Consider the following 24257-nt stretch of genomic DNA (forward strand, 5'->3'; position numbering starts at 1 on the left):
TTAGTTCTTGAATGTAAGTAATAGTTTTTGGAGTTTTAGTAATTATGTAGTGTCTATGTGATGAACAAACAATTCTTTGTTAACATTAATTCCATTGGATTGCTGCCTAGACCAATTTTGTTATAAACGACACAGTACAACAGGTGTATTTATGTAGCCATAATGTAAAAAGTCTATACTGTAGCTTGGAGCTTATGTGAAAACAAAGAATGATACATGTAGTCTGGAGTTCACATTGTTTATTCAGTATTAAACAAAGAGATTTAATGTGACTTCCAGGACAGCAATTCAAATTGACATTAAATGGGAGTAGTGTAAACAAAGTGACATTATAGTGGACTACAGTCTAGTAACAATTCAGCTGGGCTAGGATAACTTTCAGACTATTAGCACACGAGGCCAGCCCTTTAAACCAACATCCAAATTCCACATTGTAATATGATGACTAATGCTGCAGAAGACAACATTTTCTGTGGTCAAGAAAGTTCTATCAAAAATACTGATAATACTGAATATGGAAACCATTTAAAGTAAACATCTTCCAGAATTAATGTAATAGCTTGACTGAATATAAGAGAAATATTTGGAAATGAGATGACCTGTCGGGTATAGACACATTAAGCCATCACTAAAATCCACAGAATTATTTAAGTGCAAGACCAGTGTTCATCTAGGTAATCCAGAGAACCTTCTCCATCTCCAGACCAACAAATCAGTGTTTTCTGTGTCCCCAGACTGCTCCAGTTCCCCACAAGTTGTAAGACACCTCTGAAAACAGACATGTTATTTAAGTCATAAAAAACATTCCATCATTATTAAATCAAACTTAAATGATGTGACTGTTTTTAAAACCTGACCTTATTAAAGTTAAAAATGTAAATGCTGTCTCAGATAATTTACTGTATGTTGCATAGTGTATCCAAACCAACTTTAAAATTGCCCGAACTATCACTCAGTTGCACCTTCTCATTGCATTTTGCAGCCCAAAAGTAGAGTCTTTACCTCTTCGAAAAGCAAAACAACAAAAAAACAAAATAGAAACAGAAAAACAGGAACCTCACAGGAAGGTCAGATGTGAAAATGATGTACTGCTAAAAACAGAGGATTGCAATACAGTGCTTTCTATAGGTAGTTTTTATTTACCTCATGTCTCCAGCAGTATCTGTGCTTAGTAGGGGTGTAATCCTGTCCTTTGCCTTTGTGCATTATCTTTACATTAACAAAAGTAGCTAGTCAGCACGGTGAAGGACTAGTGTGCTGCCTTCAGGGACAATACAGAGTGTAGTAAAATGAGTGTTGGAAATTGCGTTGAAATGTTCGGGGACAAAACAAAAACTGAGGTCTGAACTGAATTGTGGATTTGGAGATTTTGAGTCGCCCTAGTGCTGGGAGCATGACTTTGAGCAAAAAAACATCAGCAATGATAGAGTGGTTCTAAGACCACAGATAAGTCTTTCCCTGTCTGTGAGCTTCCCATGTATGAAAACTGCATTTATCCTGCTTTTGAAGGCCGAAAACACTTGAAACTTGAACTCCAGCGAGTCTGTGGTTACTGTATGAGAGGAAGCAACATGTCAGTTAGGTTGGGTTAAGAACAGTGAATCTATTGTTTTAGCAGTAAATCGAGCCAGAGGGAAACACATGACAATATGTATTTGCTGCATATTCCACTTAAATGGTGAATTGTTTATTTTAACACTGCTGGCTCACAGCAGAGTAGGCTTGCCACTGTCAACAGTGGAAAAGAGTTAAGCTGACATAACTAGCTCGTTGGCTCTCTTGCTATGTACAGTACATGTACAAACTACTCCAGTAGTATAAGACAGTTTTTATTATTTGTAATGTTTGACCTTTGTTGTAACAAACCAGTGTTTTAAAAGGAAGCAGTCTTTCTTTTGGTTTCAAAATCACAGGGGTTAACCTCACATACCATCCAGATAAATATCAGAATATATTCCTGTTCTTTTGTGGTTGGTCTGGTGACAGAGCATGATCCCAGATGAAACACCAATGTCAGACTGTGCACTTGGAAAAATCTTGTTACTCTAAACTAATTATATTGGTATTTCAACACAGAACAGAACTGTGAAGGATCAAGTTCTCCCTTCATAAACCTCCTGTATGGTAAAGATTTGCATTGGCATTTTCCATTTTGAGTTTCAACACGACCCAAAATACGAAACACGTCCTATCTAATATAAACAGACATAAAGGGTCTATACTATTTTTTCAAGTTGCATAAGATAAATTCCCACAACTTGCATTTTCTGCTTTGGTGTTATCAGGTTGATTACAGCCGTAGCGGTACATTTATCACTAACAGTGCTAGATTTCTGCCCTTATAATAGGGTTTAATCAACCCCAGCCACATTAGCATAGCGAAAACCTTCTATGTACAATCATAGGTGTAGAAAGTAAGGTCCAGTAAGAGGAAAACTCTATAGTCTTTCCAAGAAAGAAGGATTGCACAAACAGTATTTGATCAGAGGAGAAAGATACGTATCAAGTCATTTTAAAATGCACAACAAATCTAGGCGACATCTCAAGAGGTATTGGGTTGGAGAAGGTTTGCATCTGAGCATATGGTAGTGTGGGCCTGTTATCAAAAGCGTACTATTCATAATACGAGCATATGGATCTAACAGCATTATGGCGTGAGATTTTCACTCGAGGAATTAAATTAGATGTTGAGAAATATCTGCTTTATAGAGAGCCCAGCAAAACCTGATAACACAAAAATGTGATTTTCACATTAGTGGAGAAATGCAAATATCTTAACTAAAATCTACAAAACAAGGATTAATAGAGATTTGGCAACGGCGAGGAATCTACTTGAAAATTCAAGCCTTAAGCTAAGATGAGACCATTTGTTCACGTAGCAAGAATGACAAAGAAAAATGAAATGTATTAAAGAAGAGATGATGCTTTCCAATCCCCTACCACTCCTTTACCACTCCTGACCAATTACATAAGAAAGAATTCAAGAATCCAGTCAAAGCCCCTTAAAAAAATGTGAAAGTAAACAAGATGTGAAACATTAAACGAGGAGAGACTTTTCGTTAAGAACTCTCTTCACATGTTAGAGAATTTGTCCATTGCAGATGCTATCAACCGTTTGCTCTGTAATGTCCATCAGTTACAGTACTCATTTTTAATGGGACCCATCTCCAGGCTGATGCATGACGCCCTCATCATTCTTCTCTGAATAAGTCTGTTAAGTGAGATGCATATTAACAAAACAAATCTGTCTATAATATTGCCACAAGCCACCATACACTATTTTTTTCCCTATATTTTGTACATTGCAACAAGGACAAGGACAGTGGTGGTTTCAACTTCCACCACTTGGACTGTGTCACAAAGGCCACCATAAGCAATCAAACTGGAAGACTTTAACCTTGCCAAGGACAGGAGGACAGACTACATTTCTACTGAGATCTGAGCGTCCATTTTCCCATTATGCTGCTGCTCTTATCTACAGAAACACTAAAATCCGGTTAAATGGAGCCATTTTCTCATTTGCCTTTGGAGGTCATTTTTCATGCTTGGAGAACTCCAGTCATTCAAACAGCACAAGAGGCTCCATTGTAATGAAAGCTTGTTCCGTGAGGGTGTCGAGGTCTGGTCTGCACAGCCTGGCAGACACTCGTGGACCACAGCAAAAACTCACTCTGCACCATCCACCGAGCTGTGTAGCAACGAGCCATCAGCAAAGACAAAGGGGAGCTTACTGTCCCATGGTTTGAACAATAAAGGAAGGAAGAATTCGCCAGTGACATCATTTGCCTGGAAAACCCCTGTGAGAAACACTGGACATACTATGGAGCCAACTGGGCCAATCAATATAGTGTGAGCCACAGGCAACAAAGGCTGGGTGTAGCGTTTTCCATCGCTGATAAAACACTGGTCGAAGTTTGTTCCTGGGCTGGTGGAAATGTGCAGCTGGCTGAGGCCTCATGAAGAGAAGCAAAGGCTGCAGCACTCCATGCAGATCTCCAGGCAGTCTGCAGACTCACAGCAGGCATCGATGATGCCACAGTCCATGTCACAGGGCAAGTCACAGTCGCCACACTCCTCTGACGCACAACAGCAGCAGAAACACGAGTCATCGCCCGCACAGGAGCCACAAGTGGCACAATCCAGTACGATGTTACACAGAGTTAGGAACTCGCAAAAGAGGCAGGCCAGAATACAGTGTACACAGCAATCTGCAGGGAGAGAGACGGAGGAAACGAGTGTCACTTCACTATATCAAACTAAAACGAAATACTGTCACTAACAGTTTGATAATGTCAAAAAGCATAGGACATGACTTAGTAATTAGTTCACAAGAAAACATTTTTCTTCAGTGCCAGGCCAGACGCTAAGGACTGCCAATGTCCTTGCGGCATCAGCACACTGACTTACAACATTCGCACTTTAATCCAAATAAAAAACAAATTCCTGGTCTTACCACATGTCCCTTGGTAAAAATCCTGGTATCTTTAATTTTCTGCTTAACCACAGACTCATTTTCCTCTTTCTTGAATTTTCAGTATCAGATTTAGACATGGTAGTGTATACTTTCAAGTCTATACTTCAAGTTAGTGAAAATGTTTTCTTTAGTCAAAGTAAAAATGATAACTACTCTTTACGATTTGTCATTACTTTTTAAGATTACTGGATCTTGCCTGCTTCCATTTTAAAGAGGCAAAAGTTAACACATCCACTGAAGCCATGTCAAAGGCTTGTAGAACCAATCTGCATTTTAAAGCAGTCAATAAAGGGTTCCTCATCAAGAGGAGAAGAACGTTTATAAATGAAGATACTGTATTTTCCAGCCTGGTTTTGCCTTAGTTTTTGATTTTTCCATTTTCAGTTATCATTTAAATGCAGTTTTCAAATTTAAACTAGATCCTGAACTCTACATCCAACATTTACTTTTTTGTTGCCTTTTAAAATAGTTTTTTGTATAATTTGGAGCAAAAATTTACAAATTACCAAAAAAAAAAAGATATGTTTTTCAAAATTGATTTTTGCTTTAGAGAAAATGTGCCAGTAGAACTTAGAAATCTGATCTACTACTCTTGCCTGTAAGTGGAAACAAAAACACTGAACCTCTTTATCTCTCTCTACCCTTCCTCTTGCCCCAACCACAGTATCTCGGTATCTCACCATCCTGTGCCTCTGTGGGAATCTGGGAGCTGTTGCTCTTGGAACTGCTCTTGCTCCTCTTGCTGCTCTGGGAGGTGATGGAGAGGTTGGACTGCAATTTCTTGGTCTGTTTGGGTCCTGCTGAAGAGGACGAAGAGGTGGATGAGCCGCCTCTTGGGAGGGAGCCCAGCTTAGGATGGCCTCCGTTCCTGACGCCATTGGAATGGAGTGCATGTGTGTGAGGTGTGTGCGTATGATGTAAACAGTGCGTGTGAGGTGCGTGCGCGTGGTGCTTGGTTCCGTTGCGTAGTTGGCTGCTGGGTTGCGTCCGACATGGTTGCGTGTGGTGGACAGACATGGATCTGGCTGCTGGTTGAGCTTAATGAAAAAACAAAAAAAAAACAAAAACAAAATTACATTAATCTACATTTCATTACATCATCGTATTTTACACAATGAATTGTGTTAACACAGAAATATTTCCAATCTATCAGATACAGAGTGGCATGTATAAGTAAAAGTGAACCTTTTACAATTTTGTGGTATTCTGCATTAATTTCAATATGATCTGAGCTTCATCTAAGAATATAAAATCATATGATGTGCATAAAATAAATCTTTCATCTATTTTTCATCTATATTAAGAACAGCCATAAAAACCTCATAGTGCTAGTGGAAAAAGTACCAGCCCACCAGTCATTTGTAGATTGTTGACCTTTAGAGCTTCATGTAAATCAACAATTCTTGATCGTAGATCCTCTGAAAGCTCCTTTTGGTGAGGTATGGCTCCTCGTATTCTTCTTGTGCTGAGCAAGTTCAAAAAAAGTCAGAGCTTTGCTCTAGTCCACACCTCCAAACTCACTTTCTTAACAAGACTCTAGGTATGCTAGCACCTGACTCCTGTAAGCTTTTTTGGGGTCATTATGCCAAGGGTTTATATAGTTTTTCTACTAGCACAGTGAGGTTTTTATGGTTGTTCTCAATAAATAAGTGAAAGATCAGAATTATTTTGGTGTTATTATTTTAGGTACATGATATTTGTCAATACTCTTGACTTAGATGAAGATCAGATCACATTTTATGACAAATTAATGTAGAAAACCACAACATTCCAAAAGGTTCACATACTTTTTCTTGCCACTGCAAAACAGAGATGATGAGCAACTCCTCACATTTTAATTTAAAATGATTTACTCACACACTGGAAATATTCAAGCACAACAATGAGAGGCACACTTATAAAGTACTAAAGCATTTATGCCAAAAACACAATAATAAGCATTGTGTGTGCACGTGTGTGTGCACACTCACTGACTTGTGTGTATAAAGCATCTGATCAGTGAGTAGCTGATGCAGTGTCATGGAGAGAGAGGCCCTGGTGTACTGAGTCCAAGAGCTTTGTATTTAGCGAGCTGACCCCTGATCCTACTTGTCTAGACTCTTACACAACTAGAAGGAGAGTGCTGGGGAAAAAAAAACAAAAAAACAAAAAGACAGCATAAATGAAAAGAGTGTGAGACAGGGAAGAGTGTTTGTCTGTGGAAGACCCATCCCTTCAGATTTTATAAGAATTTAGTTTATATAAGATATAACATAATACAGTAACTCTTCAGCACAGGCACATGTCTTAATCTTGGTTCACCATGCTACTTGGTATATTTTACCTCCAAGTGCTACTGAGTAACGGAGAGAAGGAGGTACACGTTCTCTGCCAAACCAAACACACACCATGAGAAGAAGAATAAAATGGAAGCCTGGTTTTTATATATTATGGTTGTATTTAATACCATTCTGTTGAGGCCCTAAATATTTCCCTGACCTGAAAGCGTGTGGTGTGGAGAGGTGTGGTGAGACTTAACAGGAAGGAGTACAACAGGCCCAAAGAAAGTCCAAGCAGAAGCTCTGTACATCTCAGATACACACACACACACACACACACAGTTGCAACAAGAGTGTGGTCCTGACTTCTAGCTATGAAACATGACAAGCAATAAAAGTGTCTGTTCGGTAACCGCTCAGAGACAGATAACCCACTCAGGCCTGTTTTGATTGGCTAGTGGCCACGGTCGCACAACCAATCCAGGGTGATTAAAGATTTGTTCATTCAGCATTTTCTCACTGTGCTCCATATGTTTAGCAGGCTGCAGGGCCGGTGTGTGTTTGTGGGCGTGCATACATGTGTAGGGCTGGTGAGAAGCACACATACTTTCTCCATTAAAGTATGTCAAAAGACAAAACCTATTTCTCTTTCTCGTTCGGCGCGTTAAGCCCGTTGCAGAATATTGTATTTTAGCACTCAGGGTGCAGGTTGGTAAGAGAAGAAGAGGTTTAGTTGGAGGGGAGGGAAACTTTTTTCTTTTACGTTTGTATTGTCCTCAAGGGAACTGGAAGATTAAGAAATTTATTCTTTTTGTGAGTTTGTGTGTGTGATTTGGCAGACAGACAGACAAAGAGAGAGAGAGAGAGAGAGAGAGAGAGAGAGAGAATCAGGACGGTCTCAAAGCACAGCTTGAGGTTAGGCCCCCTCACACACAAATAAATACATGCAAGAACATGTGCCAACACACAATCTTGCACACGCACTGAAAAACACTAAGTCCCTTTGTCTGAGAATAAGTAGGGATGGAGACGGAGTGAGAAAGAGAGACAACAAAGTCGAAGGAATGGGTTGCTGCTTGTGCATTTTTGGGCCAGGAGGATGCATGGGTGTGACTCACGAACACAATGATTCAGCAGTGGGATCTAGTTAAAAATAACAGCACACAGAGAGCCAGATAAATGTGGGATCAACATCATGAGCCTGGGAAACAAGTGTGTGGCGCTAACACGGCAGGACGGACCACTGGGGTTCCTCTGATCTCGAGTGTAATGTGTGTATGTGCGTGTATGCCTCCGCAAATCAGTTTGGCCAGTAAACGACCACGAGTGAGTCACTTTAAGTTAAGTGCAGCAGCACACCCCTCCTTCACACAACCTCCACCTCTTCCTCCTCTCCTAGTCTCAGTTACTTTATCCTTACACACCTCCCTCCTAAATCAGGCTGTTGTTCTTTTCTGTCTTCGTGTCTTCAGCTGGAATGAGTCACCATAATGACTGTGAACGATGTGCGCTCCAGCTGCTTAATCCTACCATGGACTCTGGTGCAGTGTGTCTTTGTAGGCTGAAGTGTAAGTGTAAGTGAAGTAAGCTGCAACTTCTCGATCGTGGTCTGGATTAGAAAAGTGTTTTCTGCAAACTATAATTATTAAACAAGAAATTGAGAATGCAAACTGTCAGTTTGGATTGTTTGCAGTCTAATTTCTTTGTCAATAGGGACATGTATTTATGCACCGTATGCAGTTAATGATGAAAAGAAAGAATGCTGTTGGTTTTGCACAACATGTCCAAATCCTCTGAAACATTTCTAAAGTGCCTATAATTCACTGCAGATTTGGAAGAAACCTCTCACCCACTGACTCCCTTCTTTTCTTCGCTTACATACTAGAAGTGTTGCACCAAGACTGAGAATGAGAAAATGATAAGTCGGTGCTGTAAAATATTATTCAAAACAGATTTCAACCCTCCATTTTTGGCTGGTATACAACGCTCCAGCCAACACTGCAATGCTAATGAGACCTGTTCAGTTGCACCCAATAGTCACATGAGAGCAGAGTTCAGCCATACGCACAAGACTGCTGCTCAATGAGACAGTGTGACTCAACTTTGGCCAAAAACAGATGTTTATTCTACAGCACTTTGGATTCAGTATTTAGAGTCGTTTAACACACACACAAAGAGCTGTTTATGGTTTCCCATCATCCAAGTTAAGGCTGCAGAGTTTAACAGGGTACCTATTTTAACATTCTTATCTCATTTCTTCTCTTTTATTGTAGCACTGCTCACTCACTTTGTTGTGTTTACACGTCTGGCTATCAGTTCACTCTCGCAATCATTTACAAAAAACTGAGGAGTGGATTGAATTTGCGAAGTCAAATTCAGGACAAATGAAGCAAAGCTGCTTGCTGCTCATTGCCAAATCGTTAAAAAACAGCAAAACAGTTATTATGACTTATTTTTATCAAGCATAATTGATAATGATGTTTATGTTTGTGTTATTTATGATTCCACAAGGCCTGCAAACATTCCCACTCTTTACTTCAGCCAAGTAAAAAAAACTGCCAATAGAAGGCTAATGTGAAAGAGATTTCCCAGTGGACAGTTAACACTCACACTACAATATGATGTGCACACAAGTGTTACTAAACCAATGTTTAGGCAACAGGGATATTTAAAAGCAGAGATACAAGCAAATCTGTTTACAATGTGATTATCATTATGTTAAAAAGGGCTTTGAGATTCAGTTGCTTGAACTTGTTTTGGGCCCTTAGGGTGTTCTAGAAAACAGCACTTCTAGCACATGGAGTCAATCGTTTCAGTAGATGCGAAAATGATGAACCCGGTCTGTCATCATGATTGCAACAAAAGCACCCAAAGTTGAAAATCATCAAAACTGGGCTTTAAATACTAACCTAACCTATTATTATTCCTATTTTAAAATACCGTATGCATGTGTGTGAGACATCAGTGCAATAACCCTGTAAAGTCTGTAATTAGTCTGTGCAGTGTTTTGACATCAAAGGAGAATAACCAAATAATTATCTTAAAGAGATCATTTTTGTTTTACCTTTGTATAAACACTGACGTCCAAAAAAAGTCACACACTCTAATATTTCGTTGGACCGCCTTTAGCTTTGATTACAGCACGCATTCATCGTGGCATCGTTTCAAATAAGCTTCTGCCATGTCACAACATTCATTTCTGTCTAGAGTTGCATTTTATTTCCACTATAATCTTCTATTGATGATGGGAGAGTCGGACCACTGCACAAAGTCTTCTCCAGCACATCCCAAAGATTCTCAATGGGGTTAAGGTCTAGACTCTGTGACTCCCTGAACCTTTGTTTCAATATTTGGGGCTGATGAATCCTGGTATTGTCATCTTGGAATATGACAATACCATATGAACAAATCCACTGATGTAATAACCTGGTTATTCAGTATATTCAGGTAGTCAGCTGACCTCATTCTTTGGACACATGTTATTACTAAACTTAGACCATTCAGTGGGAGGCTCTAAGTTTAATCCAGGTTATGATTTTCTTTTGGAAGGGCAGTGTAATTACAAATACTACTGAATCTAATACTGCCTGAAATTCTAATAGCCATTACTATGTAACCAGGATGTTTTAAATCTTAATTTAAGATACACTCACCCTTTTATTAGCAAAATATGAGCACACTCATCAGTCCACAGAGTCTTGACTAATTTTAAGCTGACTGAATTGGCCCATACCTTCACATTTGCAGCAGATTCACGAAATCTGCAAAATTTCACTCATTTGTGTGAATTTCACCTGACAACTGACTGGAAACATGCAAATATTTGAAGAGGGCTTGGCCTCTATTTTGAGACATTAGACATGCAAGAACACACAGCAGCACTAATCTTGGCCCTGAAGGCATCAGCCATCCTCCTCATCCGCACGTGACCCCGGACACGACACAGCTGGACTTTCCAACACTCGGCTCTCTGTCACAGTTAACTGAATGTAAATGTAAAGAGAAGGTAAATTCAGAGGACAAGGTTAGGAGAAGGGCTGAGGATTAGAGGAAAGAGAGCATTAAGGCAGAAGAACAGAGATGGAAAACAGTTACAGTAGTGACTGGTCTCTAATTAAAGCCAATGTCGCAGTCCCGTTCGATTTCCCACCAGCACCACATTGCACAGTCCTTCCCTTTGATGACAAGATAATAACAAACAGTTCCACTTAGCATTTTCCTTACACACACGTTCAAACTCTAATTTGCTCAAGCATTACAAAGGCCATCCTCTATCTTGTTTATGTTAATTTGATTTAATGGTAACATTTTAAAAAAAATGACAAACAAAGTGGAAGTGTGACATATGCGACTGCGATCGCGTCAGAGTGATGAATGACGTGTCTCATTGTTTCCCCATGAGTTCAAAAGAGTGTAAGCAGTTAAACATCTGTGAACATGTGTATCCTGCTGTGACTCTGACGTCAAAGACACAAGTGTGGTCATGACATCAGCGACGGAGTGAAAGTGTGTGTGTGTGTGTGAGACTCGGATCATACACACATTCACATATGTTAACATTATTCTCAGACAGCTTGTTATAGGCCCAGGTCCACATACATACTACAGCTCTGATGTCATCACTGTGAGACAGAAGGGCTGAGGAATGTTCTGGTTTTGCTTCTGTTTCCTCACCTTCTCACTCACAAACACGCTCACGCAGACTTTCGCAGATGTCACGCAGCCATGACCTCACCGCAGATCTGAGTCACAGCCTTTTTATAACGTCCTCGCACTCATTATGAAGCCGGCGAAACAGATGATGATTGATTGATTGGTTGCAGATGACATAAACCATATTTAACCTGCATTCTGTCTGATAGTGTTTTATGAGGCTCTCAAAGACGCACAGATGAAAACCAAACAGACAGATGCTAGAGTCAAATAGACAGACGTGTTATTAAGCTGACAACCAGGCATAAGCTGTCTTTGTTCACCTGAGGATGGGATACAGTCTTAACTTGCACTGTTTAGCTTGAGGTTCAAGGCTCATGAACACATGTGGGATTGTGTACATTGTAGAGGGAGAAAGCTATGGATGAAGGGAGGAGGCACATGAGTGCAAATGCAAAGCTGGCGACGACTGCTGTGCATGGCGGTACATTTTGTCCAACTCCGACGTAGTTGCATAACCTCCCTGCACAACATATGGAGGGAGTTGGTTTCATAGATTTTATTGGAATGTAAAAGAAAGCAGAGAGAAAGAGACAGAGACAGAAATCGAGAGCCTAAAATAGACACGCACAGCAGACAGGACAGGTAGAAGCACAAACACAGACGCAGACAGCAGACATTCACACAACTCCGTCCAAAACACATTGCGTTCACCTACTTATCCATTTCCTGACTGAACTGCTGGTTATTCAGTCACCACAGACTAGCTATTATGATGAAGCAGGTTTCTGTGTTTGTGAATGACACCCATGGCTGGGACCTGGATTCCAGGAAAAACGCTCATAGTTTCGTAACACATACTCATATGTCAGCAGACTCAACCTTCTTCTCACCCCTCGGTTCCTCCTTTCATCCATCATTCACTTACACCATCCTGCCATTTGTTTAAACGACAGGAAGGACAGATTTAGACCACTGTAGAGCATTTAAAATTTTTACAGTGCCTTTGGGTTAGTGGCGAAGCATTGAGACAACGTAGTCAGAGTTTTGTGGGTGTTATTATTGTGGCGCTTGGTCTTCTAAGTGAATAAATGACATACTAGAACTAGTTTAAGAATTAGGTTTAGATTCTGCTGCTTTCAGACTGGAGTGAAAGCAAGAAAAATATATGTGGTAAGATAATGACATAGCATACTTGCATAACATTTGGCTTTGATACAGAGGGTTTGAGCGATTGCGCATCAAGAGAATGAAAGAGAGCCTCTCTCTGACTGAGACATAGCTGTTGTACTACAGTAGCAATATGGGGGTGGGGGGGGGCTTTATGATATGACTCTGGAAGGAGAACTTATGAACTTATGAGTGTTATGAAGCGACTCACAACAGCAAATTGCGGCAGAGACGTGTAATGACTGAACAGTTGGAGCAAGCTGTTTTATTTTATTATATGTTTTATTTATATTTATTATATATTTATTAACAGATTAAATAAATGCTGACATTAAATAATAAGCTCAACTGAAAACAGAAATGTTGGGTCCTGTGACAAAAGTAAGAAAAGCATATCTCAAATTACGCTGGCGTTTGTAATAACACGGTGCTCAATAGTGGTTCACTTAACTTGTGTGAAGAGAAATGGTACGTATTGTTTTGATTTGATGTTGTTGTTTGGTTAATATTTCTGTTAAAGGACCTTTAACAAACACAATTAACAACAAGTCAGTTGTGAGTTAAACATGACAAGACTGTCAAGTGTGATTGTTCGGGGTGGTGGGGGAGAAGTGGGGAATAAGGGACAAATTATATCAGATATTATATCAGGGCATCCTGTGTAATTATAGGAGATTGAGAATAGGAAGCAAAATCTAAAGTGTGTTTTTTATTTCAGAACTTATCTGTCTGTAATAATTCATAGGTCCAGTAAGCCATCATTAAAACATTAACACCATCTGTTTGGACCGAGGTCAGCATTGGAAAAAACTTTAATACCGGCCATGATCATTTAAAGCATTTAGTGTAATTTTCCTGTGACTATTTAAAGAGTTATCAAGTAAGACGACGAGATCCATCAGTTACCTCTAACTGTCTTTTGGGATTTGCAGCTCCATTTGATCAAACATTGAAGATGGATTTAAAAAAAAAGGAAAGTGTCACCGTGTGCTGATGGGCAACAATTGACTTTTGACATTTCTAAGATTTTTGAAAGTATTGAGAGCTTAAATATGATTTAAACAGAAAGTGCTTTAGGTGGCGTTAAAACTAGGTCAGGTGATTACTTGACCCATTTCTTCAGGGTGTGCAAATGTATTTGTTAAAGGTCAGGACAATGTGACTCATCACACCAGTAATGGAAAGAAAACTCTCACCAGTCTCTCTCTGTCTATCTCCAGCGGGTGTATGTATGTGAGTGTGTGTGTGTGTGTGTGTGTGTGTGTGTGTGTGTGTGTGTGTGTGTGAGAGTTATTTACTCACATGTGGTAATCTTGCTGGGTGTTATAAGCTTCGAGTGCGGGAGGCTGCCGGTACAGTTGTCTCCATCATCAGCTTGCAACCTTTGTGGAGTCCCATTTGTCCTCAATATGAGGGGCTCAGTATAGGTGTGGACCACATCTACAAAACAAATACAAATATGGTATGACAGTAGAAAGTACAAAACACAGAATCACGGATTGTAACGTTTTATATTTATATTTTAAGTTTATATGTAAGGTCAATGAGGTTGCCTGTTTCTGTCTCATCTTCAGGTATTAGCAGCAGGCTGTTTTCCCACTTGTAGTAGTCCCATGTCATTTCCCTTCCACTAACACTTAATTAATTTAAACAGAGTCTTTCTGCTGACTTCAACAAAGCAGAAGATTTGTCTCTGTGTGTTGGTGTGTGCTCTGTCCTGAACTTGCATCTGGAAGCAGTTAAGGCCAACCCCTTGGGACTGTTTAGGGGTCTATGTGCATGCTTGTGAAACCTGAAATCTGTGTGGGTCTGCGGGTCTGCGTGGTTGTTTTTGTGTGAGTTTGAGGGCGGATGTATCTGTATGTATGTTTAAAATGAACACATAAGAGGATGTACACATAATACACGTGTAATAAAGATGCGTCTGAGTGTTTTATGTGTTCCATACAGTCTTCTAATGAATTTATTATTATGCACACACACATAGATACATATACACACTACACCGAGGCCTTCAAAGCAAGCATGGGCCTCTAAGAGGAGCAGACTCATTCCTGGGCAAATGGAAGCCAGCTGGGTTTGATAAACACACACACATACACACACACACACACAAACCAAACCACATCTTGTGCGTGGACTCAACACTTCCCGGCTATGTTTATTTACTCTGTTCACTCTCGCTCACTTCTCTATCTGTCCTATCTTTCCTGCCCTGTCTCTTACACTCCACACATCAAGTTAACGTTGACTCTTCATTCTACAAAAAATCCTCATAAATTTCACACAATTCTATGGATTAATGTTCATTATTCTTATGTTCACAAGTAAACATTTATAAGCATAAGACAGCGCAGCTATAAAAGTTGAATAAATAAAAAAAGCAGAGTGCTTTGAACACAGTGCAAAGCAACAGATTATTTATTTTAATGACAAAATAAAAAAGTGATTTATAGAGAGATTAGTTGATGGAAACAAAATACCAGGTTCTGATATTGTGTTTTTCCAAATATAACTTCTGAACAGACACACAGTTTTAATCATTAATACATGAAAAGAAACAAAGGTGATCGATGGAGGTTCGAGGAGAAATATGAAGTCAGTGCCACCACTAAGTTATGCTGATCGGCTCATGAATGGTAACAGATGACAGAGCTGTCAAGTTTTACACTATACATAATTAACTATTAACTATTGCAGAGAGGATTCATTTAGTTGCCATTGCCTATGATTTCACTTTGGTGATATGCCCATAATTAGAACTGGGTTAACTGGGCCATGCATAGTATAGTATTAGATCAAACCATGACGCTCATACTCAGATATCATCAGAATAAGACAATTTCTATCTGATGTGAAAACTGATTGGTAACATAAAGAAGGATTTATTTATCCTTAATGTTAGACTTATTTTCAGATTGTTTTCTAAGTTTCTTTTTTGAAATACTTTGTGTTATTTATAAGGATACACAGAACCTCCATACACACTTAGCCCACCTAAAGGACCACTATTTTATTTTCTCTTAAAACAAAGACATCAAAACCTCTAGTCTGAATCTAACCTACCTAACCTAATAAGGAAGAACAGTGTCCTCGGTGTTGAGGGATTTATGTTTGACTTTACTTTCTTGAGTTTGTCTGTGTACGTGTGTGTTAACACACAATTTGTGTGTAGTTGGGATTTCAGTGCATGTTGGGATAGGAATTCCCTCCCGCTCTTTCTAAATCACGTTGTACCCATTGTTCTCAGTCAGTCAGTTTTTGATATGAAAACCACTGGTGAGAATTGCTGCAGAATTTGTTTCCTGTCATTTAATGTGTTATAAGGTGACGCATTTTGATCCATTGTTTTATCCAACTGGTATACCATCAATCCAAATTTTTCAGATGTATCACAAGAAAATAATATTTTATCATGAGCTGGCAGCCAACAGTTGACTTTAACAACTTAACTTTAACAGAATTTTAAAAATATTGCCATCAATAATATAATTTGAGCCAAAATCATCTAACATGATATTTATTGATTGTACTTCATCATCCTCATTCTTGTGTAGTTTTGTTCTCAACCTTTGGAAGCTGCTTTGGGATTTAATCATGTCATTATCAAAACCACATGAAAGCCCAGAGTAAGCAGACTTCAAGTAAGGATAGGGCAGTGTTGAATGAGTTCACAATAACTCTTTCATGAAGAATAAATTAGTGCAACATTTAAAAAAATACAGCTTCAGTCAAGCTTTTAAGACAACAAGTACACACTTGGGCTATGTCATATTGTGGTAATTCCTCCCCATGATAAGAATTTGTCATATTGCAATAATGACAATATAGCCACATATAACCACTTCTATTGTTTTGTAAAACACTGTGATCTAGTTTTAGTCTTTATCACATACCCCTAGTGCAAACCTCTTGAAAGTGTAGTTAAACACATCGTGGCTTCTTATGTTTGAATATACAGTTGCAATTTGATGTAAAATCTGGTCATGGGATTTGATTTTCACCAAATATCAACAATAAAATACAAGTCATGACTTTTCATGTCATTGAACACTCAATTATAGATAAAGAATGTTCAGGAGGAATTGTGGACTAACTTGCTGTTAACTACACAGTCACAGATGCAACATGGCACCCATAAATAACTAGGTTTACTTGTGCACGTTCTTAGAAGTTAATGTTAGGGATACGGAAGATATGTTCCACATATAAACCGGTAGGGTAGCATGAGGCAAACTGAGCAACACTCTGGATCACCACAAAACAAACAAACAAACAAACAAACAAAAAAAAAAAACGCAAGTGACATTACATGACATTATCATGTAAAATACCTTGACAATCTTGGGAATTAATTTTCCTTTCCACAATGGCAAGCAGTCTATGTCCAGAGAGAGCAAAGCAGCCCCAAATCATGATACTCCCTCCACCATAAAACTAAAAAAATTTGCCTTTTAAAAGTAGAATTCATTGAATTTTCTGCTTGTTCAGTTGCACCTAATAAAGCGCCCACTAAGTGTCCATACATCCGGTATCTGGTAATCTGTGTAATACTTGCACAATCCTACTGGATACATGCTAGTTAGACTTTTAGACTTTTGCTGCCAGTGGAGTACTATGAGTTAAAAGTGTTTAGGTCCCATGACTCAGTGAAAGCTTTCTCTGTAAACCATTGTTGGAGCTGAACACATCCCCACCAAGCCTCTTGTGCCATCCAAGAAGGCCTTCAACCGTTTGTGTGTTGGCATCAGCATCAAACCACCAAACCGCTCGACCTCAGAGTCATTTCTGAGATCTGACAAAGATGAGCCTCTAATTCAAATCAGACCAGAGCAATCAACAGTCGCTGGCTGTGTGCTTACACATGTGAGTGAGTATGTGAATTTATTTGTGCATGCTTAACTGTGTGTCTGTTCATGTATGTGTGTCTTTGTGTGTTTGTAGTTTGGCGTATGTACACGTGTCAGTGGCTTTGAAGGGGGCAAAGTCAGAGGAATTTCAGTCTCCAAGTAAACAAACAGTTAAAGCAAAAACATATGGATCATATAGGGTAATGGTTAGCATTAAAACAGCACAAACACACACACACATGCACACCCTTCCAAGTTATATGAGCAAGCAAATGATGTGACATATCCTGAATCACCTGAAGCGGAGCACAGCTTGTTCCTTTGGGTATGAGCTATGAGGGGGGGTTGTTGGTTCTTACGCACACAGTGAGGGAGGCTGAGTTTAACTGCTGCCTTTCAACTGCCTCAACTCTGTTTCTACAGCTTCACTAATACTACTTTGGAAGTATGCTTCTCTTGGGTGCATACATCCCTTTGGCAAAGACACCTACAGTATGTTTCTGCACCCTCCACTAAAAGACAGGAGCAAAATGTTCATAAGCAGCCACTGTAGGGTGGGGACACATATGTCTCTGACCTGTGTTTTATCAATTCAATTTGTTTTTCTTTTTACTTTATTTTTCAAGAAATTTTAACAGTGGGACTGTAATAAAACTGATAAAACATAATTAAACATAAATTCATCAGTTTGGGCTCAGTATGGAGGTAGAAACATTTTCTGACATTGTACAGAATACATTTTTAGACATATTTTTTTAGGTTACCTTACTTGGTGACACACACAAAACAAACGGGTGCACATAGTTCACACCCTGCTGACTCATTCTTAAAAAACGAAACAATCGAAAAGGAGACAATGAGGTGAGGTGAAGAGCAACGCAGCAGAATAATGCTCAGCAGAGATGACGCAGAAGCAGTTCTCCGGCCAGCAGTAATGACTGGAACTGATTGAAACCACACAAAACCACTGAGGTTCTGACCAAACCAAGGATAATACAAATAAAAGAACTCACAACTACAGAAAAGCTTGCTTTTTTATCTGTATCCAGCAACAAATACGGTAGACACATCAATATATGCGCACACAGAGGGAAAGAAGAGGAAATTGTTTAGCTGCAATTCAGCCAAGAATTGAAAGCGCACACACACACACACACACACACACACACACACACACATTGTACAGAGGGGCTGTGGGAGCAGCAACTGGAATATGTCCAAAATCAGAGATTATAGCTGCTGAGAGAATGAAGCAGTGTAAGCTCATTAAAGACAAAAACTGTCTGCTGTTGAACAGGCTTAAGGGGAATTTAATTGTGTTACTTTGTCTCAGAGATTCCTCTGGTCCATGGGAAAATACAGCTGCTTTGCTAACTGAGTGCCACACTGCTGTATCTAACAAAGGGACTCCAAGACGTCTAGGTTCCTTTAACATGGACACTAACTTCATATACTCTACTTAAACACACAGCGGGGCTTATGAAGGTCTGGAGACTGCAAGAAAAGTAAGGAAATGGTGAAGGAGATGGGGGGAGAGTAAAGGCCATCGGGGCAGCAACAGCAACACTTGTTTGTGAGATGGGGAAAGAAAAAAAATGTACACTCATTTTTGAAGTTCAAATATGCTGTAAAAATGCCTCAAACTGCTCCAAGTTTGTTTCCATCTCTGCGAGAAACCAAATTAGACACAGGCGTCAGTAGGCAAATAACTCTATCTATGTAATGGAGCAAATAGTGTTATGTAGTGTAGACTGACATAGGGAGAGGAATGAGTTCACATAGATGAACATGCAAACGTTATTTCACTTGTTAAACTAAAAATATATGGAATGAATAAAAGTGTAAAAAACACAGGTGACTTTTGAACTGACTACTGACTGATTTCAATCTGTGGCCAGTGTCTTTTCTTTTAAACATAACTGTTTCTCCACCACATTTATTACTGTAAGCCCTCTAACCTTAAGGTTACTGTATGTATTTCAACCAAAACTATAATTGTTTTCTAAACCTAAAGTTGGCTTTGTGCATAAATCTAAGCAGAGCACAGACCTACCACTGGTACTCTTCTGGAGTCTCAGGAACTACTCCTTTAATGTGACATTTCATTTTCAAAGTTGTTATTATCAGTAGTTATAGCAGCTGCACAGATTTCCACTTATGATTATGACAACAAACATCTGTTGAGTCATGTCTAACAAGGTGCTTAACTTAAGGTTTTGAAAGCTCCAATACGATGCTGCTGACAACTTCAGAGCCTAAAGGTCCAGATTCAGAGTATTCAGTGAACATGAAAATGATATGACGAGCTTGTGAGCGATTTAAGATACTGCTCATTTACACGTGATTAAAGGGAGGAATTCAACTAGAAACACACAGTCCTTATGTTTTAAAAACTCCAAAGTCACACAGAGCCGTGTTTCTTTCTCAACTTTGCAGTTAGTCGGTGAGCATGAATGCAGCTGTCCGCATCCAAAGATCCTACTTATCAGACAACAGCCAACATTTTCATTTTGTTCGGCCAGATTGCAAAATTAAATTAACTGCAGCTGGATGAATGTAGCTTAAAAAACAGTCACCAACTTTTAACCTGCTTCATCCTGACACACTAATGTAGTGCAAGATAAAATAATGCAGGAGATACTTAAGAATGCCCTTTCAAATTTGTTATTTTGATAGAAAGGATGATAAAAAGTGAGGAGAAGGACAGGGCAAGACAGAAAATAGAGTGAGAGTGCTGCCAGTGATGAAAGAAAAGGAGGGATTTCTAGCATGTGGTGGTTAGAGCCTCTATAAACAGACGGCCTCATTGCATCTTCAGTCCGGGGTGACAGCAACAGTCGGTGTAGTTAGAGGAACGCAACTGTCAGGAGGAGCACAATCTGGTACAAACTGTCTCAATCATGTCCTGCACATCACATATCTTCAAGTAGGTAAATCTGGTGCTGTGCCAGATGACATCTAGAAAATGACTCAGCACATCAGAGATTAGCAGCTGGGTTTAAGAACGGGGACGATGACGATGAAAAAGAATAATTTCTAATTGCATTTCTGCAGCATTGGTGGCACAGATTGGTGATGTGTGATTCACGTTTGGTTGATAACAAGTGCCGTCTTGGATTTTTTTTTCTAGTACGTCTATGGCCAAACTCTAAACCCCAGTCAGATCTATACATATGCCCGTGTTGTGTTGTCCCAAGGTCCTGCACTCTGCAGGCTGAGGGATAGATGGGGGATGAAGTAGAACCCTGAAAGCAGGCCTTGTTGCTCTCAGTGGCCTGACCAATCTTCTTCTTCCCGCCCTGGCTCACCTACAGCACCTACACACACATCAGACCAGTCAGCCAGACGAGCAGTCTAACTTTAGTGGAAGAAGCCACAGTCGTACTTTGTGTTGGCTTCCTGAGCAGAGAGCACAGTTAAAGTTAGCACAGCCACAAAAACATGTTCAGGCACAAACCTACTGTTTAATAACCTAAGACTCTTCACTGAGGTATTATCATTAAATGTGTACTTACAATATAATGGTAAACCACAATGCTGCAGAGAACAGAGATGTGCGTGTGTGCACTCTAGGGTTTTGAACATTTAATATAGTAATCATAATAGATTGGGTTGAGACATGTCTTCAAAAAACAAAACAAAAAATAGAAAAAAAAACTCCATCTAAGATTTTTGTGGCAGGGGCCCCATGGCAACAAGCCACTTAAATCTCTGCACACTTCTCTAACTGTTAACCACACCTACCCTAATTACCCCATAGGACCTACACTCAGATCTACAGTCAGTCCTGTTGGTTTCTCACTCAAATCTTCATTCAAGCTTCAGTGACAAAAGCTGAAGCTGATCCTGGATGAGACATTCAGGCACAGTACTCAGTTGGCCCATATCCTCCCACCAGAGGGTCAGTCAACCCTTACGATGACTAATCACACAAACGCAAAGGGTCATCGGTTCATACCTTTATTCCCAGGAGTCCCATTGTGAGCTTTAAGCGTTTCACAGAACTGAACTGGTCCTGGCCCCCCCCACACAGACACTCTCTGATCATCTCCAGAAACAACTGTTGTCTTTGTCTGTCAGTGAGAAGGCCTCTAACCTGAATGAATCACTATGACAAGCACCAAAAATACACGTGATTTCTTAGGGATTTAGTGGGAGTCTGTGGATCATAGCATCTTAGTGTACCATTACTAACGACCAGTCTTATGGTTTTATCGACAACAGTGACTTGAGACTATTATAACTTTATAAAACTAATATCATTCTATGCATACTTTCTAAAAGGTGCATACTTTCTAATCTTCTCTTTTGGTTTTTGAGTAGGAACGGCTCCCATATCTTGTAAAGAAAGAAAAATGCCTCGCATACTGCTATAAATTCACAAACATACTGGCCAACTTCCTACCATAATGAGGTCTAATCTCGCAGCATGAATCCACTAGCTCCCTTTTGCATGATAAACCGAGGCAACCACACTTATACACACACACATACCAAAAACATCAAAGGAGGTTTAACAGTATTTAGTGTTAGTGACTAGAACTATAAGCCTTTTTAAAGCATCTCTTTCTTACCTGCACTAGGACAGGGCACTGGGTTCGGGCAGCTGTTTGCTCCCTCTGCAGTGGAGGTTGTGTGTGAATTCATTTGAGGAGCTGATACACTGGGGTCCCCATCATCAGGTGGCTCTGGGGATATGGCGGGGTCACTCTTCTCCTCATCCATGGGCGTAGGCTCTTATGGGAGGAGGTGGATGGGGCCAAGGAGCGAGCCTGAGGCAGACAGAGGAGCCACACTATTATTACAAAATAAATACTGCATTGGCTACATGAACAGTTTCACAGTGTCTTTCAAACTGAGCAACAAGACAACAGGTCATGCTTCACAGGGAGAAGCGCAATTAGTCACAACTTGAACCAGCATGAATCCCTTTTAGCTATTTGAAAATCACTTAAGGAAGAGACAGACCGGCACACTTCTTGTAGGAGCCAGAAAAATCAAATCGCAGCCAATGTTGATTTAAATGTGTTATGTTGTGCAAATGGGGATGATGGTAGTATTACTTTACATGCAATACTAAAAGTGTTCAGATGCTTTAGTGGAGTAAACGAGGAAGAGTAATGAAAAGGTGAATTCATTTAAAAGAACAGGTTATAAATAATAAAAGAAAGAGACTTAAGTGTTAAGACCAATTCATTAATTCATTAATATAACGGGACAAGTTAAAAACCCTGCATGTGTCGTGTGTGTGTGTGTGTGTGTGTGTGTGTGTGTGTGTGTGTGTGTGGCGCGCGTCTATCCTGCCAAAGCTGGACAGCTGTTTGCGCGCTCCCGCGCGTCTCGCTGCCACCAAAAGTTTCACAACACATCTTTAATAGTTTTGTTTGTAAAGCATTTACTAAAGCGCAGTTTAGAGAGTTGCTGTTTGTTTTTTTTTTATTTATATCTCTTCACCTTGGAAGAACCTCACGGTCCTGTGCAGTTTATTCCTACTTATGAAAGTGTGAAGAAGTTTCGGGAAGAAAACAGCAGACGCGCCGCGTTTGTGTCATAAATTCAGACTTTGCTACTTGACCCAGGTTTTAAAAAATAACAGTGTCTACCTTTCCAAAGAAATGTCTGCTCAGATTCACATTTAGCTCATGCTCATATCAAATGTCACTGTCAGCTAATAACGGGTGGACTCTGTTTACCTTTACAGCAGGTTTGCTCTGTGCTTTCCTAAAACGAGTCTCTGCACGCTGTGACCGACTTCAGCTCCGCTATGGAGACTCTTTTTCTGCCTGGATTTACACGCACAACATCAAGCTTTGAACAACAACAACAACAACAACAACAACAACAGCAGAGGAAAACAACTTCTTACCTTCTCTCTGGCTGAGACTGTGCAGCCTAATTCATTCTCTGACCGCTCCAGGTGAACGTCTTGTCCTCCAAAACCTCGCCCGTCCTCTTTCCTTCCAGTCTTGCCACTTCACACGACCACCAGACTCTTCCTCGGCTCAGGTGGGTGCCCCAGACTCCCAGCTCAATGCATTTTTCTCCAGCGGTGCTAAGTTTTCTCTCCGCCTCCAAAGTTTCTCTCTCCGGTTCTCTCCGTCCTCCAGCAGACCAGATGTTGGGAAGCTTGTGGATCTCTGCAGGCAGCTCGCTCGGTATCACTCTTGCGCAGGCCTGAATGTTCCTTCACCTTCTATTGCGCTTCTGCAAACAAAGCTCGAGTGGTACACCACCTTCCCAAACTTGTTTAATCTCCTAAAAATAAGCAACAACCGTCCTGTGCGCACGGTCTGCGCGCTCCCTTCACTCCCACTAGTTGCCTCAGACTGCTGTGCTGCAGCTATTGGACAGGAAACTACAGTCAGCAGTGATTGTGCTTCCTCCAGGCTACAAACTAGCTGGGCTGAACTATACTGTCATATAATTACACCTTAACCCAAACCAGACAAAGCACTAACATAAGCTAGCTTTCATCAGGAACTATGAGCCCAGGAACCATATGTTTTATATATATAACAGTTTGTGAAAATAACTCTATATGAACCACTGTAAATAGTGCAGGCGACAACTGCACTCACTCAAAATGACTTAAGTGAATTAAATCCAAACTAGGTTTAGTCACTACTTGTTCCTTAATGCTGAACATGGCAAATGACGATTTGTCAGCAGTTTTATGAACTACCAATCTTTTGTATCCCAGTGCTGACTCACTGTTATTAGTTTTCAAGCTGTTGGGAATTTTCTTTATTCATTCTGATGAGTACACGGCTATTTAATATGTCCCAGTACAACACCAGAATAGGTCTTTTTGTCCTAACAGGTTGTTTTGTCAGTGATGAGTCATGAGCCAGT

The 24257-nt window shown here is 40.0% G+C and overlaps 1 protein-coding gene across 2 annotated transcripts; it reads right to left on the bottom strand.

Moving 5' to 3' along the window:
• Window positions 1–224: 224 nt before the first annotated feature.
• mdfi (MyoD family inhibitor) lies at window positions 225–23718 on the bottom strand. 2 transcript variants are annotated; one of them, XM_026350132.2, is made up of 5 exons: window positions 23272–23718; window positions 21980–22177; window positions 13858–13995; window positions 5155–5511; window positions 225–4208 (listed from the first exon to the last, which is right to left on the bottom strand). In XM_026350132.2, the coding sequence occupies exons 2-5, from the start codon at window positions 22128–22130 to the stop codon at window positions 3955–3957; spliced, it is 900 nt and encodes a 299-aa protein (XP_026205917.1). In that variant the 5' UTR covers window positions 22131–22177; window positions 23272–23718; the 3' UTR covers window positions 225–3954. The 2 variants fall into 2 exon arrangements, with proteins under 2 accessions (XP_026205917.1, XP_026205918.1); XM_026350133.2 differs by lacking the exon at window positions 23272–23718 and adding an exon at window positions 23099–23175.
• Between the last annotated feature and the right edge of the window lie 539 nt (window positions 23719–24257).

The sequence above is a fragment of the Anabas testudineus genome, chromosome 5 (genome assembly GCF_900324465.2).
Source record: "Anabas testudineus chromosome 5, fAnaTes1.2, whole genome shotgun sequence".
Lineage (NCBI taxonomy): Eukaryota > Metazoa > Chordata > Actinopteri > Anabantiformes > Anabantidae > Anabas > Anabas testudineus.

What these genes read in the sequence shown, in the direction of transcription:
- mdfi (XM_026350132.2), bottom strand. Translation starts at nt 22,130, where the DNA reads ATGGATGAGGAGAAGAGTGACCCCGCCATATCCCCAGAGCCACCTGAT. An exon ending in ACCCAGCAAGATTACCACAT is followed by an intron (nt 5,512 to 13,857) that starts GTGAGTAAATAA and finishes TTTTTCATTAAG; the next exon opens with CTCAACCAGCAGCCAGATCC. An exon ending in TCCCACAGAGGCACAGGATG is followed by an intron (nt 4,209 to 5,154) that starts GTGAGATACCGA and finishes CTCTCCCTGCAG; the next exon opens with ATTGCTGTGTACACTGTATT.